Source organism: Cupressus sempervirens, chromosome 8, assembly GCF_028749045.1.
Source record: "Cupressus sempervirens isolate cs-2001-9-10 chromosome 8, ASM2874904v1, whole genome shotgun sequence".
NCBI lineage: Eukaryota > Viridiplantae > Streptophyta > Pinopsida > Cupressales > Cupressaceae > Cupressus > Cupressus sempervirens.
This window is the reverse complement of record NC_143125.1, coordinates 339,263,008-339,284,970: the sequence shown is the minus strand read 5'-3', so window position 1 is coordinate 339,284,970 and position 21,963 is coordinate 339,263,008. Positions and strand designations below refer to the sequence as shown.

The following is a 21,963-nucleotide window of genomic DNA, read 5'->3' as shown; positions in this document are numbered from 1 at the left end:
CCTAGGTTCACTCCCATATATCGACAAATAAGGACCTTTTCCATCAGGATTCATAACCTACATTCCATATAATCAGCTAGGAAGAAAATTGTCATTTATCTATTTTTAGGTGGCTACCATTCTCTTGTTGAGAAGGGGGAAACTAGACCAAGAAATGAGTTTTTATGGGGTTGGAGAAACTTATTGTTGTGAGGTTTTCACACCATCGCCCCATTGCAAATGGGGAACCCCTCTATTAGTTGGTAGGGCTAGGTAGCAGTGTGCGTTTAGCAACAATCCAAGATGTAGGAGGCCTCCTTAGAGTGTCAAAATGGAAAAATTGAGCAAAATTGCAACATTTGACTACATGTCAAATTTGGAAAATTGAGAAAAATTAGCTACATTTCATAATGGAGAAAACTCTCAGGTTTTAAGACAATTGACAGGACTACTAGGTATATGGTTTCCTTTTTAATAAGTCATCTTCATGAAGAATGTCGGAAGAGAAATTAGGGATTTTTATAGGTCAAACATCCGAAGGTCTTCACAATGAGTTTTCAGCAACTAGTGATCATGGTGAAGATGATCATGTGCTTAGTGGGGTAGCCACTAGTCCTATCTAGACTTCTGATGTTGGAGATTCTACAAAGGAACATATGGATGTGTTCATTTCATTAGAGGACAGCAGCATTGAGTTCTAGCAGTTTGAGGATTCCTAAGTTAGTGATTCGTAAAATGCTGAGGACATGCTAGCTACCTTTGATGGCAGTCTTACATCAATTGGTAATAGCGGGGATATAGGTAATATAGAGTCTAATTTTAAGGACAGCAGTCCCTTATGTAAGGATGTTGATGATGTTGCAAGTAGTGTGAGTGCAGAAGATGCAGTTGATACCACTGCTAGCAATCATAGTGTTCGGTTAGTCCAAGGGACAATAGTCTTCTCATATGTGGAAGGCGAGGGCATGGAGTCACTTGGTGATAACAAGAGTTACACAATGTAGATTCATGCCATAGTGTCGTTAATCTACATGTTGACATTGAGTCATGTATGCAGCAACGGGAGATGGAAGAGGAGTCTCAATTACACAATGTGGATACTAGTGTAATGGGCACCTCTAATGATTTGTATGAGGATGTTTCATGCTGCAACGAATTTAGATTATCATGTCGGAGATTGAGTGATGACTCAAAGTTGCCATGGAATGATGATAGGTCCTAGGATCATGTTTTACAAGGACTTACTGTTGAGGAGGAAGTGGAGATTTGCGAGGAGTTGGACATAGCAGCCAGGCGACTTCCACTTCAGATGAGTTGTTTGCAGAGGTACCTGGTAGCAGCACCTCATCGATGGGCATGTGTGAGGCTATTAGCACACATGATGTTAGTGATCATGTGGAAAGAAGTGAGGATACAATTTCCTATCATGGTGCAGTTAGTGAGTCAAAGAGCTTAGTAGGAGCTAGGGTATGCAGAGACAACGTGTGACCAAATAGATGAAGGTGAGCGATGGTGATATTTTTTCGCTATTGAGCATTATAATGTTATCCCACAGATGTTAGTTGTATTTGATTGGGGTGCTCCTAGGTCAAATGAGCACGGTGGTGGTTTTCTTTCCCTAGCAAAGATTCATTCACTTTGAGAGGTTGTCAAGATCTTGAAGCATTATTATTTACAGTTGGTAGTTGATAGGGATTACCTTCTTGAGTGGGGTTGCACTTTTTATGAGGCATTTTTAGGGAAAGAGGAACAAGTGGTCGAGCCCACCCATGAGATTAAGGTGACTTTTGGGGTTTTGGAGAGTATCCTGTTGGCTCTCCAGGACTCGCAGCTACAATTGAGAGAGGCGGTCGTGGAGTTGGACTATGTATAGTCTATGCCAACCACAGATCCAATTTAGCTACATAAAGCGGTGGTTGATAGGAGTTCACTTCCACAAATAGGGATGAGGGATGTGATGAGGATGCAATTACATCCATCCTTGATATGAGTGCAGTAACTATATAAGAGATGAGTGCATCAGTGGAGGACTGCAAAGAGCTTCCTCTTGTACCAGGTCCCCTAGTAGTTAGCACACTAACAGATGATGCGGAATAGGACTTGGACAAGGCATCATCTAATTTGGAGACAAGCTCTCGTGGGGATTTGTTTCCTTCTATCGGAAGCAAAGCTACTACTTTATCTCGTATAGTTGGTAGCGATAGACAGTAGTGCCACAATTTCAAAGGGGTCAATAGTAGGCTCTAAGGGAGCAGATTTATGCTTCTTCATATAATTTCTACTTCACAAAGTCATTGGAGTATCTACTTAAGAGTTTGGAATTGCAGGAGGAACCATTTAGAGCTTCTGAGGGTACTCTCATCCAAGGTTCTTGTGGTATTCAGCACTTGGTGGGAAAGATTGTAGAGACTTTGACTACAAAGCTTCCCGACAAGGATTTTATGATTGGGTTTGCCGAGAGGGTTACCTAAGACCCTGCCTAACTAGTTGTTCGAAGACAGAGATTAGAGACATCTCTTGGTTCTTAGTTTAATGATAATGAGCCTATAACGAAGATCAAAAAAATTTATTGCAACTACACAATGAGGAGTTTTCATCATTTCTCTTTTCACCCACAAGTAGAGGAATTGGTTTCGCGCAAGTATGGGTTGGCTACAAGTTCATACCATCTTTTACGAGATGGGTTTGCACCATTTGCAGTTGATGGGCTTAGTTGTTGCAAGTTAACCAAAGAGTACTTGAAGAGTCAGCATGTCCATGACAATTTCGCAAAGGATGGATATTTGGGTTATGGTACAGATGCTTTTAGGAGTACTATCCTATTTTACAGATAGACTTCATACTCATGGCAGATGGGTAGGGTGTGCAAGGAATTTTGATCTAGCATATGATATCGGATATCCATTTTTCCTTGTTATGGATGGATGTGATTTTCATCTCTACTGCGAACCAGGTGGAGATAGGATTGGCATTGCAAATTGGGTGAGTCAGCATTGTTGGTATGGTGAAGGTATGTTCAGGATAGCTTTTTGGATAGTGTTATCATCACAAGAGTTTGTATGTGATGCCAGGGACATTATACATATTCATCCAAGGGATCCACATGGATCGTTGTGTTTATTTGATTCATGTCATTGCTTGAGGACGAGCAATTATGGAAAGGGAGGACTGTAATATCCCCTTTTTAGCATAACCATGATAGCAGATGGATTTAGCCTATTGTTGGGTCCTTGTAGGACTTATATTAGTAGTCAGTCAAAGGATGGTTCTGATAAGATCAAATGAGTTAGAGGAGTTGAATGATGCTCTCAAGTTTTATTTTTGGCTTCTGGTTTGGGCTCCAAGTATCTTGGAAGAAGTGTCTATTTTTAGAAAGTTGCCCCATCAAGTTCACTCATTGTCTTTCTTCATCACGATTATACCATGTATTGTAAGATTTTGATTCTAATGCTTCTTCAGTTATTTTTGCAAGCCGGTTGAATTATGATTATTATTTAATTAAATACGCAAAGGTTTCTATTTTTGCTATTATTATATATTGGTCACCTTAGTGTCATAGCTCATTGGAACCGAGTTGAAAAGTTTAAATCTTGGACACAGAAAACAATGACCTTGTGTGTCTAAATATCATGATATTGATGAAAAGATCATTTTTTGAGCCAAAAGGAGTTAATAATTTATATTATTCAAATATGTGCCTGGCTATAAAGCGAAGGGTATTTAAGTGAAAAGTGTATTCAAGAAGACTAGTGGCATTCAATGCAAAGGTGAAGCTTTTGCAATAAAAAACTTACAAATACAATTGTCTTGCAAGGATCAAACTATCCCATTATGCATTGTTTATTTGATGAAGTATGAATTCCAAGGGTCTGGCGTTGAATTGGAGGAAACAGTGAATTTTCTTCAATGTCTTTCAGCACTTTGAGTTAGATTTTATGCCAATGAATTGTGTTTGTTATCTGATCAGCTAAATGCAAATCACTTTGGTTTTGGAGAGGTTAATTGAGTCAAGAATTGCTCTGATTGTGCTGCAAATCATTGTGACAAAGGATGGCTACACCAGGTGTTTATATTCCTGCCATAATGCTGAGTATTAGACGCCATTTAAATGAACATTGAAGGGCTGCGATCTTAGTACAGAAGCAGCATTGGAAAGTTTGCTGGCTGCAATCTCTAATTTGGAGCAGTGTTTCTTGTCATATGGTTGTGATTAATCTTCAGAAGGCAGCGTGCGAATATGTAGAGTTTCCATTTGTTGTTAAAATCAGTTTCAGCACCAACAAGGAACCCAATGTTGGATATCTACAATTGTCAGGTTCTCTATTTAATAAGTTGATTGCATATTGCTTTGGCATTGCTAAATACTTGCAAGTTTCATTAATAAGAATAAAAGTTGGTGTACGAATTTGGAATTGCTTTCAGTTTCTACACATTGTTTCATTCCCAATTCTGAAAACACCAAAAAGCATATATATCAAAATACATAAAATTGAAGAAACTCTCAAAACAAAACAAAATCAAGTCTTCAGCATAGATTGAGAGTGAGCCAGCAGGGCTCATCATGGTAGAAGTTAAGTTGAAGTGGAAGTTGGAAAATTAAACTCCAAGCAGTTGATATCCATTCAATGAATAGCATGTATCTTTGTGATCTCAGAAAATCACATTATTTCACTAAGCGAGAATTCACAATTGAAGGAACCTTGAAGCCATTTCATGATCATACGTTGCAAGCTTGGAATGAGAGATGACCTTATATCAAGAGAGGATTGAGTATTTGGTGTTTCATTCCAAAACATTTACTTGATTTTGCATGTTGTAGTGGACAGAAAACCACATCAACACTTATGCAGTCCATTGTTTGTAGTAGAAAATTTTCCATTTGAGGACATCATATTTTATATTTTGTCTATTTGCAAATATTTCTCTGCACTGCTTGTACATTTGTTTCATTTGGATTGGTTGAGTTTTTAAACATCTGTTCTTATACCTATTGTTGGCATAGTTACACCGCCCTAGGAGACGGGGGGACGGGGGGACGAGGGGACAAGTTTCCGAGACGGGGGGACAGAGGGACCTTGATTTGGGGACGGCGAGGGGACGGCGGGGGGACGGCAGCGGGGGACGGGGGGGTGGCGAAGGGAGCAGGGGTGTATGTACTATACATATGATACTTAAAATGCTAGTTATGAAAAGATGTACTACAATTATACAATATAAGATACATAGATGTAAAAAACATTGAACATTGCACTGAAGTTTTCAACTAGAACGTCATGATTCATGATCAAATAAGTTATAACAAACAAACAATGAACATTGAACATTGAACATCAAAAAATATTCGAAATAATAAATATTAGTCTATATATCAGTCTTCAGATCAATAGTATGAGTATCTAGATTCTACTATCTAATAGTAATCAATGATCATATGAGTCATGACTCATGACATAAAGATGATTACAATTAAGTATCATGTACCATGAACCATGATATCAAAATAAGTATATAATGCAAACAAAAACTACAAGTCTCCAAGAGTCCAAATCAAAATGCCAAATCAATGATCATCCCCTGGAGGTTGAAACTCATCACCACTGGAACTATCAGTCTCTCCAAGATCAAGAGCTGAAAAGGGAACACCAACTAGCCCTGTGGTTGGATCTAAAGCATCCTCCTCATCAATCTGCGATGGCTCCTCAGGCTCTACATCCCATCGTGATGCTGGGCTTTCCTTGTACACACTTGTGGTGCGGTCATTGATACGCAACACACTGTGTACAGCCACTAGCTTCTCTGCTCTTTGAGAGGTAAGTCTATTCCTCTTAAGAGAGTGGATGAAGCTATATGTAGACCAATTCCTCTCAGAAGCTGAGGAACTAGAAACCTGAGATGAAAAATAATTGGCTAATGTAAGACTCGGGAATTAGATGTTGAACAATGATCATTGAACAATAAACAATGAAAAGTTAAAAGTTGAGGAACTAAGTACCTGGGACAGCAAACAAATAGCTAGTGTGGTGGTTGTAGATTTCGGTCCATAAGCTGACCACCACAAAATGGGATCCTCTTGTGCCATGGTCTTGATATCCGCCTTTGCCACTTGTTTGTAACCCCTAAGAGTAGCAAATTTGGTCCACTCAATGCGAACCTTAGCTGCTGTCTCAGGGTCATACATCCTGTCTATGCACTTGAAGAACCCTTCCTTCACCTGAAAAAATTTAAAAAGTACAAATTATTAGCAAATAGAAGAATCAAGATACTAGTAATGTGAATGATTTTAATTCATAAAATGATAAGAATCTAAGTCTTAAAGTGTTATATAATAATAATAATATAAATCACCTCATCATCGTGAAGTGGTGTAACTCTACCAGGCCTAGTCATGTACCACCTCGGATTCAATGCATATGCAGCCATGTGTAAGGGTGTGTTAAGTTTGTCCCATCTACGCTGAATAATAGGCCGAATGTGATCATTGTAGAAGGCTAATGTGGGGTCCTTCTCTCGCACAACTACCCTCATCTGCCCAAGCATAGAATCAATGCACTCCTACACCTCTCCAAGTGTGGGTGCATCCCCATCTCCATACCTGATCACCTCAAAGACTGGCCTAATAATAGAAACAATGTATTTTGCATCGCTCCAAAATACATCACTCTTAACTATATCCTTCACCCTTATCCCCTGCTCTGACCTGGAACCATCCCACCTATTCCATTCATTTGTCATAACCATTAGTTGCAGTGGCTCCTGCAAATCAAGCATTCTCTCCAAGAGAATGAAATAGGATGCATATCATGTCTCAACTGGCTTCAAGAACTCCTTGTTGGCGAAGCTCCTAAATAGTGCATGTGAGGTGTGGTGGTTGCAGATATACATCTGCACATCTTTAGCATCACTCACCACTCCCTTTATCCAACTAATCTTCCCCATGTCCTTTAGAGCATTGTTCATAGCATGCACACAACAAGGAGTCCACCAAATATGCCGATATGTGGCCTCAATAAGCCTCCCTGCAGCTCTGCACACATGAGCTGCATTTGTCACTACTTGGACCACATTTTGTGGCCCAATCTCCTCAATGGCTTCCCGAAGAATCTGAAACTGAAAATCAGCATCTTTTCGATGCCCCGAACAATCAACCGCCCTAAGAAAGAATGGGCCCTCTGTACATGTGACTATGACATTGATGAGTGGACGGTGTCTAATGTCCGTCCACCCATCCATGACAACGCTACACCCCGATTCCTCCCAAACAGCCCTCATGGTCTCCATGGACTCACCAATCTTGGCATACTCATCATCCAAGATTTTAGTCCTCAATTTGTGCTCACCTGGTGGCACATATGATGGTAATCCCGCCTTCGCTACTTTCTGAAATGCCTCCTTAAAATAAGGAGACCGAGCAATGTGAAGTGGAATGCCATTGGCAAATAACATTATCCCAATGTATGCATCTAACTTCTCTCTCGTCTAGGCTGCAAACAATTCTGCTATAGGGTTGTTGTCACTAGACTGTGCCCTGCGTTTCCCCTTGCTCGTCTCAGCTGCTACTACACCTATAGAGCTATAAGTAGAGGAAGGTACGGCGGCTGCCCCTGGCAATGAAGTAGATGAAGCTCTATGCTGTGGTCTAGAAGAAGACATGCGTCGGTGTTGTTGCCCCTGTATTTGTTGCTCATGCACCTCCTGTATAGTCTGAATCTATTGCCTACCAGCCAAAGTAGTAGGCACTGGAAGGCCTAAGTCCTCTGGAACTCCCCAAAGCTTGTTGAATTCAATTCTAATCTTCAAGTTTGTGGATTCACCCAAAAACTTACATGGTTGGACACCTTTACCTGTCCAAAAGAGGAAATGTGCATTCACTCTAGTGATGCTACCATACCAATCTTCACCACAAATATTGCATCTCCACTTTCTTGTGCCACCTGTTCCTTGTCCGCTTGTTATTCTAGTGGCAAATTGTTTTAAAGGAGATTTTGGATCAAACTTACCCCTAGCCCACTGTGCCAAAGCTGGGGAGGGGCAATCAGTAGATGGAGTACCAGATAGTATAAAACCAGTACCCATGGAAGTGGAACTAGTTTGGGCCCCTTGCTGATTTGGTCCAACCGGAATCGCAATGTCACTCTCATGGTCACCCCTCTCAACAGTGTTATCATCATCCTCAACCCCAACCTCAGGCTCAAGCTCATATTCTGATTCACTGCCACTATTTGAATGAAATTCCATCTCATCATCACTATGAGTATTCATTGTGACACTGCATTTCACAAAATGAAAAAACAAAAATTAATAAAGCTAAATTATTGAAATTTATAATTTATAAATGATAATCATAACCGACGACTTCCACTCTCTTAGAACTATATTGGAAAAAATTTATTAAAAAAAAAAATTTTTAAAAAAAAAAACAAAACAAAAAAAAAAAAAAAAATTTAAAATGAAAATTGACTTCCAATGGTTCCGTAGGATTTGGGCTTTTTTGTTAATTCTTACATACTGAAATCGGCTCAGAAAAGCCCAAATCCTACGGAACCATTGGAAGTCAATTTTTTTTTTTTTTTTTTTTTTTTTTTTCCGTTTTCTGGTCTTGTAATATAGTTCGAACAGAGTGGAAGTCATCAGTTTAAACAATCGGAAATAAATATTTCAAAGAGTTCAATGACAACAGAGGTCGTCTAAACAAACAAAAACATTCATAAACATGCATTTCAAAATCATACAAATTCGTTAGAAAGTTAGAAACCCTACCTTTTGCTTTAAAAACTTCAACAAGATTTGGTGAACCGGAACCTAGAACCACCCTCCTCTTCTTCTTCTTGCTCCTAAGCTCTCCTTTTTCACTTGCAAACACTCTCTTCACTCTTGCACAAACCCTTATCTCAGCTCTTCACTCTTCTTCTTCTTGCTGTTGCAAACAATGAGAAATGCAAATGTGAATCAAAATGAAGAATAGAAGGGTTTTAAACAAAGAAGGAGGAATGGATGGGCCCCACAATCCAATACAATAAATAAAAAACATTAAAACATTTTAAAAATGCGTTCAACTTTTTTTTTTTATGTCTTTTTTGCTTGCCGCCGGAGACGTCCAGGCGTCCCCCCACAACGAAGGAGACTCCTTGCCGTCCCCCCGCACCCGTCTCGGAGACGTCTCGCCATCTCCGACGGCGGTGGCGCTTTGAGTGGCGCCGCCCGAAATGCCGAGACACCGTCCCCCCGTCCCGAGGACGTCACCGTCTCCGAGACGGCCCAGATTTTGGGGGGGGACGCGTCCCCGTGTTACACTGGTTGTTGGTCTCCGGGGTGGATATATATGATCATTTTGAAGTATTGCATGGTTCTTTGCATCTCTCACTTAAAATTAGGATTTTATTTTATGTTGAAGTAGTTAGTTGTATGAAAGAGATTGTAGATGTTTACTTGATTGACTCGACAATTCCGAGCCACTAGCCTCTTGTTAATTGTAAGTGTGCCTTGTGTGGTAAGTCGATGATTGAAAGCACTTAACTTCAATTCATATTCAATCTTTGGTTTGCATCCATTTGATGGGATTGAAGAGATGTCAATGTGAAAACTATTGGAAGCTTGCACTAGGTGGGTGGAATAGCTAATAAAGCTATATCTAGTAGAGTCATCCATGATTCCTTGCATTCATAGTTAGAAGTAATAGTAGCAATTAAGTTTAAGTTGAAGTGAAGTTGGAAAATCAAATTACACTTTCATTGCATGTTGTAAAGCTAAATCTTTAGGAGTGCAAGCAATTGATATCCATTGAATATATAGCATGAGTACCTTTGCAATCCCAGCAAATCACATTATTTCTCTGAGCAAGTGTCCACAATTGAAGTAAGCTTGAAGTCATTTTATGATCTTACGTTGCAAACTTAGCATGAGAGATGACCTTATATCAAGAGAGCATTTAATATTTGGTGTTTCATTCCTAAACATTGAGTATTTGATTTTGCATGTTGTAGTGGAACAAAACTCACATCAACACTTATGCAGTTCATTGTTTTGTAGTAGAAAATTTTCCATTAAGGATATCATCTTTTATATTTTGTTTATTTGCAACTATTTTTCTATACTGCTTGGATTGGATTTGTTGGAGTATTTAAACCTCTGTTCATATACCTGTTGTTGACTCACTGCACTACAAACACATAGTTGTACAGCTTGTACTATGCTTTATTTTATGCATATATTTGATCATTGATAAAACCAACTATGGAGAAATATGACAAGAGAAAAACAAAGTAGAACAACTGCTCAAAATGAAGATAACTACTAAGTGAGTCAAATAGGATTCATCAACAAAAAACCTGTTAAACTAAGTAAATGTAAGGGTCAAGGTCTTTTCATCTCTGTACATTTTAGATGACTCTAGGATAATAATTGAACAAGAGGTCTCTAACAGTTTAACTTGTTTTAAAAGGAAGAATCCCAAGTAATGGCCCATTTCGAAATGGACAAATCATGAGAAGTCAACTGATGATGATCAAATGGTATGGTACCAGAATACTATGAATCAAATGCAACCTACATTGTTGCAACACTAAACCTTGAAGTTAAATGTTAGATGTTAGATTCCATTAAGAACACAAATTAAGACAGCAATCTAAATCCTATTCGGACCAAAAATTATGACATCACCTTGCTCACAAGAGGACATACTTAGCATCCCTATTTTTTATTACAGGTTGAGAATCTCAAAGGGGAATATATATGGTACATTAAATATCTAATAATAATATATTCATTAAAAAAAAAATACATGACAAGTTAAATATATGAATGGGTTTCACTATATTTGTATAGCCTTCAAAAAGTATTGTAGTGGTACAACGTACAACAATACATATTTATCATAATGAATTGTTAAAATAACAAGTTCTTTAGCAGGCTTATGTAAAGTGACATTCACACTGAAAAAGCTTAAGAAAACAAAAGGTTCAAAAAGAAAGTCTTAGCACCAACACAATTAAGATCAAAAATTCAGGAACTCATTGCATACATTGGAGCCAAACCAATTATATTGTGAAGATCAATGTGAAGAAGACTTTAGAAAAGCTCACAAAGACACTTAAAAGATTTGGAATTCAAACTATGAACATGAAAGCAGTCATAAACATAGAAAAATAAGACTTACACGAGGAATGGTTTTAACTCTCCAGTCTACAGCATTGTGCTCTTGTCTCTTTGATTCATTCCCATCATTATTTTTCATCACCTATAATTCAAATGCAACAAAACTTGATATATAAATTTTCCATCATTAAAAAATAAATGAATGGATGATTCCAAGTCCAACCAAAAGTGAAAATAAACTTGTAAAGGAAATAATTTAATAAAAGACATAGAAAAAAGGTGATATCCACAAACTGGGAAAACATGCAACTAACAAATCCTTACACTGACACACACTTTGTCAGCATTGAACCTTAAAAAAGCAATAACATAAATACTAATGTGGCTACCAATACAACAGGGTAGAAAGGATCGACTTCAAAAGCATGTCACATCAATTTTTGGATCTTCATTAAAGCTTAATGCAGATTCTGTGAGTTAATATCATCTCAAAGCTTGAATTTCCACTTTTGATAATGGGAAATCTCCCAAGGAAAACAAATATAATGCTCGAGGTCATCAATTTGATTGCTAAACCTCAACATGTGATGTAAACATAATAAAAATTGAAATGTAAATTACAATTACAAAGATTAGCATTGTGAACACAACAACTAGGAACAAATGTTATAAGCGCAACAAATAGTTTTGGATCTCACTATCACCTGTATATTCTAGAAACCTATATAGAGGTGCTACAAATAAAATGTATAGTTTTTAGGAACAATTAGAAAAATAAATGACATAGAAAAAAGGTGATATCCACAAACTGGGAAAACATGCAACTAACAAATCCTTACACTGACACACACTTTGTCAGCATTGAACCTTAAAAAAGCAATAACATAAATACTAATGTGGCTACCAATACAACAGGGTAGAAAGGATCGACTTCAAAAGCATGTCACATCAATTTTTGGATCTTCATTAAAGCTTAATGCAGATTCTGTGAGTTAATATCATCTCAAAGCTTGAATTTCCACTTTTGATAATGGGAAATCTCCCAAGGAAAACAAATATAATGCTCGAGGTCATCAATTTGATTGCTAAACCTCAACATGTGATGTAAACATAATAAAAATTGAAATGTAAATTACAATTACAAAGATTAGCATTGTGAACACAACAACTAGGAACAAATGTTATAAGTGCAACAAATAGTTTTGGATCTCACTATCACCTGTATATTCTAGAAACCTATATAGAGGTGCTACAAATAAAATGTATAGTTTTTAGTGATATGGTCCAGTGCTAAGTTGGAATAATTGCCAAGCATAGTATCGCAGCTTTAATCCAAACAGGCACGTCCAAGCTTTAGCTGCAACTAAGAAGGGGCATGACTTCTGGAAAAAAAAGACCAGAGCCATATTGTCTAAATGGACAAGGCCAGGTGCAAACCTTGGGTGACTTTGATAATGCACATAGTTCTTGGTCAAAGCATCTTAAAACACTATAATTGCATAAATAGATACTTCCTAGTTCACCCTGTATGATTAAGATTCAAGAAAGTTTGCTCCCTTGATTCAAATGTGTCAGAGGGTTGTAGTATTTCTGCTCCATGCAAAGGGGAAAATATAAATTTCTATGTTATAAATAATCTCAATGTGCATCTCCAAAGACTAAAATAGATTTTTTTGTAATAATTGAGTATACTCAAAAGCAACAGATGGAAATTGAAACATCTTCCAGCATTCAATCCAAATAGCAATGTGAAGGTTTAAAAAAGATGGACTTTGATAATGCACATAGTTCTTAGTCAAAGCATCTTAAAACACTATAATTGGATAAATAGATATTTCCTAGTTCACCCTTTAGGATTAAGATTCAAGAAAGTTTGCTCCCTCAATTCAAATGTGTCAGAGGGTTGTAGTATTTCTGCTCCATGCAAAGGGGAAAATATAAATTTCTGTGTTATAAATAATCTCAATGTGCATCTCCAAAGACTAATATAGATTTTTTTGCAATAATTGAGTATACTCAAAAGCAACAGATGGAAATTAAAACATCTTCCAGCATTCAATCCAAATAGCAATATGAAGGTTTACAAAAGCTTATACCCTCTCAACTTGACTGAACATGTAGACACTCCCACCCATTCTCCTCTTCCATTTCCTACTCATATCAATACATTATATGGATAGAGCAACCATCCAAGGAATTCCTAGAAAATCTAACTGCAACAGAATACAGGAGAAATAATAGTTATCAAAGGGAGGAATCCCAAAGCTCACATCATGTGACAGTTGTGATGATACTCATGTACTTAACAGCAAACTGCATCTGGTCTTTTCTCTGCAGTTGATTGAGTCAATTCATCATAGCAACCCTAGTGAGCTGACAGTGAGACTTGAGGGTCTCAGTCGTGGACTTACTATTTTTAGTGAGTCTAATTTGGTCAGTTGCCATATTTGGCATTGCAGTTAGTGACGCTGGCAGTTGGTCATCGTCTGCATTGGATTGGGCTATTTATTGCACTTGTTCATATTTATTAATTAACTATTAAGTTTACATTATTATAGAGCACTTTATTATACTTATTATTATAAAATGATGTTGTGTTGATGAAACTTCTTAAGTGGAGTTATGTTTGGGAAACTAAGGGTCATTTGGGGATTATAAATATGAGCCCATTGTGAAAGAAAAGGGCATCCGATTGTCTAATTTGCTTTTATTACTTCCTGTGAGAGTTTTGGAGTTTAGTGAATTCAATTCCACTGCTGAAGTATAGTGGGTTTGGACTGAGTTTTGTGGTACTTCCTTGTACTGTTGTTACTGTTGCTGAGAAGAGATCTATGCTGGAGAATTCAATTCTGTGCTGAGGTATACAAAATTTGGATTGTATGCCTTTATCAATTTGTATTGGGCACCTTCTTTCTGTTATCTGTTTCTTGGAGGGCAAATTAAATCTGCTGTTGGAGTATTGATTCCACCAACATTCGGGCAAGTTGTGTTGGAGTTTTTGGGAGTTGGAAATTGATTGTGGACACCGAGAAAGTTCTGTTTTGGCATCATTGCCGGCTGCATATTGGGTGTCTGTTATACCCCGAACTGGAAGCCTAAGTCATTGCATTGTTGGGCTATCATATTTAGGGTTTGAGCTGCATATGTAAGGACAGTATTGTGAAGAATTTATAGGCGGTGTTTGCATATAATACACCTGTGTTTCCTGGCTGGAGAGTCCGACCTGGCTTTGAGGGCTGCCATTCATTCTAGAGGGAGCAGCATTTGATTTTTGTTGGTGGCGGAAGCCAGCAAGGGAATATACAGGGCTGCGTTTGTTCTTTGGGGATCACACTGCTGAAAAGAAGCCCACACAGCAAAATCAGAGAGCTGCATTTGTCTTGGCGGGCAGCAGACGCAAAATTTGGCCCCTTTCTTGTATGTTTTAAAAGCTAACTGTGATCACTGTGCATCTTGTGAGGCTGAGAGTAGTAGCTGGGCGGTTTCTCACTCCACCCCAATTACATAGACTGCATTACCAGGTGCCATTGGTAAACAAAGTCAAATTAATGCAATTTCAATTTCCAGGTTTAACATATATATATGCTCATGATTCTATAAGTATGGCTGCAACATTATCCTGATTAAATGATATACTGCAATTGCTCCATATTTTCAGTAGTTTGGGAATTGTTCATTTAATTGTTTATCGTTAATTGATACCATCTTCAGTTGGGTTGTGAATGCAGACTTTATAATTGCATGAGTTGAAAAATTATCTCTATGCTGGCATTGCATTTAGTTATAAACATTAATTCATTTCACAATCATCATAAGTAATCATTATCAAACTGAAAATCAAAGATACCAGGATGCATGCCAAGTGTTTGACAAAATGTCAAACAACTGAAATGTAAAGCAATTTGGTATTATGGTATTGCTATCAAGATATCTCCTACTTATCAATTTGGCATTGTTAGAGTTACAACCGGTTGGGATTCTTAAAGGTCTGCACCTAAGGTATCTTAGCTCCCATCTTCACACCAAGGGTCAATAATGGCTGCCAAACCCTTCATGCAATATATCCTCATACATCAAATGCCCAAACAATTATGCCAGTCATCCCTGAAACTCCAACATCCATCTGCTAGGAACAAGTAGCTAGCAACTCCCAAAATGCCACCAAAGGGCTGATAAGAAAAACTTGACCTGATCCCTCAGTCACGCATGGAGCTTGAATAGAACTAGTGACCAGTTAAATCACACCAATTGCTGAGACTAGTCAATAACTCCAATGCACAGCTCATTTAATAATTGGCGACAAGAAATAGAAACTATAGTCGCTCCACCAAATTAAAATCGTATGACCAAATTAGTTGTAGTTGTCACTGTCTTTCTAGTAAACCCTTCATGCCATATATCCTCATACATCAAATGCCCAAACAATTATGCCAGTCATCCCTGAAACTCCAACATCCATCCGCTAGGAACAAGTAGCTAGCAACTCCCAAAATGCCACCAAAGGGCTGATAAGAAAAACTTGACCTGATCCCTCAGTCACGCATGGAGCTTGAATAGAACTAGTGACCAGTTAAATCACACCAATTGCTGAGATTAGTCAATAACTCCAATGCACAGCTCATTTAATAATTGGCGACAAGAAATAGAAACTATAGTCGCTCCACCAAATTAAAATCGTATGACCAAATTAGTTGTAGTTGTCACTGTCTTTCTAGTAAACCCTTGTAAACATTAATAATTTATCTTGCCGACAAGACTTCACAAATTATTTTAACTTTTCTGATTATACTTGGAACCTATATGATTCCACCTACAAATTAGCTAGGAAGGATCTCTCACCACCAAAACCAATTCACTTAGTGCTTCCATCCTGAGGGTTGCTCCTATGCTCCACAGAGTTTCCGGGACGGGGACATTTTAAGGGATGGGGACATGTTTCCAGCAACGGGGACAGTTCAAAGCCAAAATTTAGGGGACAGAACCATAGGGGGACGGCGATTAAAAACATAGGGGATTTTTTTATATAGAGAGACAAAATTCAAGTATGCATATCATAACATTGATAAACCATTCACCATAGACATTTTAGAAGATCAATACATGGAAAATTATCAAATGACAAATATTAAGTACCTCCATTATAACATATCACATACATACGTAATAAAATCAAAATGCCTTAAGTCTCTAAGTATTATGCATAAAATCAGAATGGAATAAGGAGAAGGGCAACTAGTATAGTAAGTAGTGAATAGAAATACTAAATGCAATCTTTCCTCACTGCTGCTGCTCTATGTTTTTTTCCCTCTTAGCAAGTACATCATATCTTTAAATGAGTAGAAGAATTAGTGTTTTAGTGTTTTAATGGACAAATATGGTTTGCACATTTTTATTATTTCTTTAAGACAACTACGGACCAGCACAAAAAGTAAAATTTATTGTTTTGCCTTTACCCCACTAGCTGGAAAAAGGGGACAGCAAGAAATTTCGGGGATGGCTAGGGCCAAATGCTTATGAGGTTTCCATAAGAGCATAAAATATCTTGATACAAAGAGGCAAGTTAGCTCCAAGGCCCCCAATGCCTTTCTTCTCAATCAAGCCCAATCATCAGCCCACTGCAGCCCTTGTTCATACTTCCTCTGTAAGTCAACCTCTTCCTGTGATCCCAATAGCCTCTTGGTACTGCTTGTCATCCCCAAGTTTCCTACCCATTTTTTTTGCCATTTCGAGGACATTTCCGAATTTGACGAAAAGGCGACAGCTTTGGGGACGGCAAAAATCCATCCCCATTTCGTTCCTAGGACGGGTACAAGCCAAAAAGCATAGGGGACGCGTCCCCATGGAACATAGGTTTGCTCCAATAAGAAGCTTAAAACTCAACACTATTTAAAAATTAACAAGCATCAATAAATAAGCTCTTTGAGCCTCTTTTTAAATTTTCCCATTGAGCCTTCCAAAGGAACCTTTTAATTTCCTACTTCAAATATTTCATTAAAGCACCATATAAAGTTGTAAAGTTTCTGCAAATTCTAAGTTTCAGATCTAAGATAATACCTTAATGTTCTTGCTGTTTTGATCTTCTTATATATCTGACCTTGAAATAAAAAGATAATATTAATTATCCTTTTGAAAATATGTTTATCACAGCAAGTGTTCAATTTGAGGTATGTAAGGTCCCATCCAAGTAAGGGCTAGAAGGATTGTTAATTTGTCTACAATATAATTTCAGTAGAAGTAAATATTAATTTTGTCATTAGAGAACATTATATGGCTTATGCAACAACATGATTAGGAAGAATCCTTATGTGACTCGCTATGATTAGTATTGTTTAAATAAGATTGATTTATCATTTGTAACCATTTGAATATTAGGTACAAATGTGTATGTGATACTTCATATAGTAGAATTCTTATTTAATTAATGTGCAAAGTTAGACTCAACTTATGAGCAGCTGTGGATTTTGTTCATACAAGTGACAATGGTTACAAATAGAAATGGTTGGACCTCTTTACATATGATACATTAGTTTAGATAGTTTATGAGACTGGTAGCATTAGAACTAATTCACACTAATGGATTGTCTAATTTATGTTAACATCTTGATTAGCTAATGTGACTTACCTTATGGATAAATACCTTATATTATTCATCTTACCTCATCATGATAATTAGATAGTTTTAGTAATTGAAATTATGGCCAGTTGAATTGAATAGATATTGTGTTGTGGTGAATACATTCTACATAAGATGACTGTGAAAATGGAAATCAAGTTTGGGTTATGTGATCATTGTTTTCAAGTAAATTATGTATCATTTAATTCAAAATGAAGAAGTACAGAAATGAATAGAATATAGATAACACAATGAATACTAGTGATACTCGTTATGTTATTCTAAGAGATGCTATGATTTGAATCCTATAATTAGTGAAAGTAAGTAATTATGGTTGATGAATTTGATTAATGTATGTGTAAGATGTAAGGTGTTTTGATACATATGCTATGAATTATTATTCTTGAAAAGTTTGTAATTAGAGCAGTTAAAGTAGAAAGAATGATACTTATTTGTAAATGAATTTCATATGCAAATGATTCTGAAGAAATGATGTTGTAATATGATATTGATCTAATGGGTTGATCTGTGGTTAATTCAAGTATATGCAATAATGTTTATAGTCTTATATTTATATGTTTGAGTTACTGATGTTAAATTTGAATTTGTGCAGTGGATGATTATGAAGGCCTAATCAGATGATTATGAAGACCTTCGAGAAAACTATGCCAACTCTTGTACAACAATCAAAGTCGACCTCAATGCAAACTTTTTGTAAAATCAGATATGAACTAAAGTTGGACTTTAGAGGGGTTAAAATGGATCCTAGAGTGCATTCTGGGTTAAAATAACCTAACCCACATATACTACCTAAGGTTGGGGGTTAGTTGAGGGTCAAATCATGGTTAAAACTTACATTGTGACACCTCAAAAAGGCTCCACTTCAAATGTGACGAAAATGAATAGTGGGTAACAATGGGTTATGACACATTGATAAGAGAGCCATGTACCTTCATTAAAAGGGAGGAAGACTTTGGAGGATGGGTCGTTCACCATTGTTGGAGATGAAAAGGGGAAGTTATATGCAGAATAGGAGAGGAGAGAAGGGGAGAGAGGATGGTAGAACCAGTATGAGGAGAAGAAGATCAAGGGGGAACTTGAGAGAGAGATGAGTCTTTCTATACCTTTTCTTTTGTAGTATTTCTCTTTGAGTTGGATTCATGTAAGTCTGAAATGTGTAACAAGTGTAGTTTAAAATATTGTTCTTTTATTAGGAACTCACTAATATGATAACATCTATGATCCTTAGATGTAGTGAGTTCTTGCTCGAGGGTATGGCTAGGGCACAAGAGGCCTCATGATGCCATTAATTGATAGTCTGGAAAACAAGCATTGTTTGAGTATTTGTAGTTTTATTTATTGTATCTTGCAAAGAAATGTAAATGAAACTTATAAAAGCTTAGTCTTGTTATTTGATTCAAGATTGTGTATATGACTCTATGCAAGGAGAAGTTGTGATCTTACATTTTTGATGTATGAAAGGTTTCCTATTTGAATACAAGAAAGAAAGAAAAATAATTTTGTGTTTTATTAAGATTTATATTTGAAGGCTTCAGAATGGAAATCTAAATCCAATGCTCTTTGGAGTTGAAATAAATTAGTTAATCAAAGTTTCATTTCCCTATAGTGCAAATCTGAAATTTGTTGTAGAAAATAGAAATCTAAATCCTGCCTCCCTTTAAAAAAATCTATGTTTTTCTTTGGGTAAGAAATTGTGGGCATGACATTTGGTATCAGAGCCTAGTTTCCAACACTAGGACCTATGCCCATCATGGTTTTGCTTGATCTTTAGAAACAAAAGTTTAGGGCTCTCAGAATAATAGAAAAAAAATATAGAGTTTTAGTTAACTCGGATTTTAATAGGTTATTCATGTTTAGTGTTTGATTCAATCTCATAAAACTTCATTATACTAAGAATAGATGCAAAAGCCAAATGTTATTAAAATCCAATGAAATAAGAACTCCAAATTCTGATTTTAACTAGATGAGTGAGCTGTTAGTACATACTTGTTCCTACTTTCAAAAGCATACATGTATTAAACTCAAAATTAAATGGACTTAATAGACTATAAATCTGGGCACTATAACATAATCATGTTTTAAAATTTGAAAGAAAAGATAAATTGTATAGAAACCACAACCTAAGATTAGATGTATAGGCAAGCTTAGGAGAGTGATTTCCACTCTCTAGAAAATGTATGAGGAGTGAAATAATTCACTTCCTAATTACAGAACAATAAAATAAAAGACAACACTCTTGTCACATCTGACACCCTAAGTACACATGCAGACATAAAGGAGGATCACCTAAGCACGTTTCCTCTTGAAAAAAAGAGGGTATTGAAATATCCACCAAAGTCACATTATACAAGTGGGGTGGTTGTTTAAAAAGAAACAAATTTTATATTCTAAACCCACTCCCCAAGACCTAGCCGACCCCAAATCCATTCCATCACTTTACTCAATGCTACCACAATCAATGCAGTGCATGCAAGTAGACTATGTCCCATCGGCATAATTGTCTCCTCTACACTAGAATGAAAATGCCCCACAAATAGTATTTCTTAGTCGACAATGAAGAGCTTGGAGAACTCGTGGGCTTTTGTAGCCATGGAGGAGGATAATAGTTCCTTTTCGCTGAAAACACTGATGACGAGTGATAGTTACATGAAAGATTTTTATTTCGGCTTCGTTGGAGTAGTTTGACACGGCAGTTTACACAGTCCACAAGTGCTAGCCCACAATGTTTCCTATCATTGTGGACTGTAGAATAATGTTGATATTTAGGTCATAATTCTACAGTGTACTAGGATAATGTAGCTTAGAAGAACACGGCTCTTATATCCAGCTGGCCCTAAGCCAGCCATGCAATTCTATGTAGAGATTTAAAATAATTGTTCTCTTGTTTGCAACCAAGAGCACATTCAATGTTTCTCTTGGAGATTGGAAATAGCAAGTTTGATGGGAGATAGGGTTGGTTGAGTGCACTTGGAATGTGGAAATTTGTACTTGCAAAATCATTGTAAAGCTCCCATCCTTAACCACACTTTCCTAGGCACCCACTTGGAGTCTAAAAGCCATCCACACACTGCCCCAAGCCTGACAAGGTTTGGGCAGTGCATCATGTCCTTGTCAGACTTGGGAAGGCGTTCATGTTGCTTGGGCATGGTGTAAGACAAACTGGGAGTTGGAGAGTGTATGGTTAGGAGTAAAAGATAAAATCTATATAAGGGCAATAAAATATTCCTTTTACATGCAAACTTAAATATCTATTATATAAAATACTTGTCATATAAATGTAGATTATATAATTCTTGTTGTGTATGTAAGACTTCAATTAAAGAGAAAGAAAAAAAAAAGTTTGTTGTAGATGAATATTTAGCATTCTGGTTTTTTTATGAGAATGAGAAATTGAAATCAGCCTTAATATAGACTAATATAAAATTCAGAAGGAATGTTATAAGCACAAAAGAAAAATATAGATAACTAATACAACTATATAATAAAAACTAATCTTCTTCCTCGCCTAGTCGAATTAGCCTAAAGTTACAATAAAATGAAACAGTAAGAGTAGAGCTCTATATTTGTCCCTGCAAACCCCAGATTCGAAATGAATGAAGATATATATACTACAAAATTATATTAACTAAAGAAAAAAAAACCTATATAAAAATAAATAAATAAATAAATATAGGCACAAGTAATGCCAAGGAAATTTCAAGAGAATGCATGCATCAGAAGGCACGACTCTCTATTTGAACCTTTGAGCTCCAGATGGGTGCATATATTTTATGCATATACACACAAGATGGGTGTGTATATATGCATGAAGCATATGCACACCATTAATCATTCATTATAACTCCATTTGTAACCTACAACCAGTAACATGCATGCAAAGAAAAACAAAAGAAAACTGGGTGAGAGCAAAAAAATGAACAAAAATAGAAAGAAGGAAATGAGAATGAATAGGTTAACTTCTATTTAACATTGTAGAAAACCTTATTTAGGGTTGCTATAATAAAATATGTTATTTTATTGATTTATCATTTTAGTTTCTAAAAGTGATTTTTAGTTTGTAAAAGTAAATTAAATTTATGAATTTAGTTTCAAAAGAGAATGTTTTTTTTTAGTTTCTAAAAAAAATTATAGAATTAAAAAAATGTTTCCAATTAAATTTATGATTTTAGTTTCAAAAGAGAATTTTTTTTTTTTTAAGTTTCTAAAAAAATTATAAAATTAAAAGAATGTTTTCAATCTAATAAAGACATACTTCTTAG

General features: G+C 36.5%; 1 protein-coding gene across 1 annotated transcript in view; it reads right to left on the bottom strand.

Moving 5' to 3' along the window:
• The window catches only part of LOC149542730 (protein DJ-1 homolog A-like), a 176,468-nt gene that overhangs the window by 65,426 nt on the left and 89,079 nt on the right, over positions 1-21,963 (bottom strand). The window contains exon 5 of the mRNA XM_089797610.1: positions 11,132-11,212. Coding sequence (XP_089653736.1) covers positions 11,132-11,212 — 81 coding nt within the window. The remainder of the gene's footprint in view (positions 1-11,131; positions 11,213-21,963) is intronic.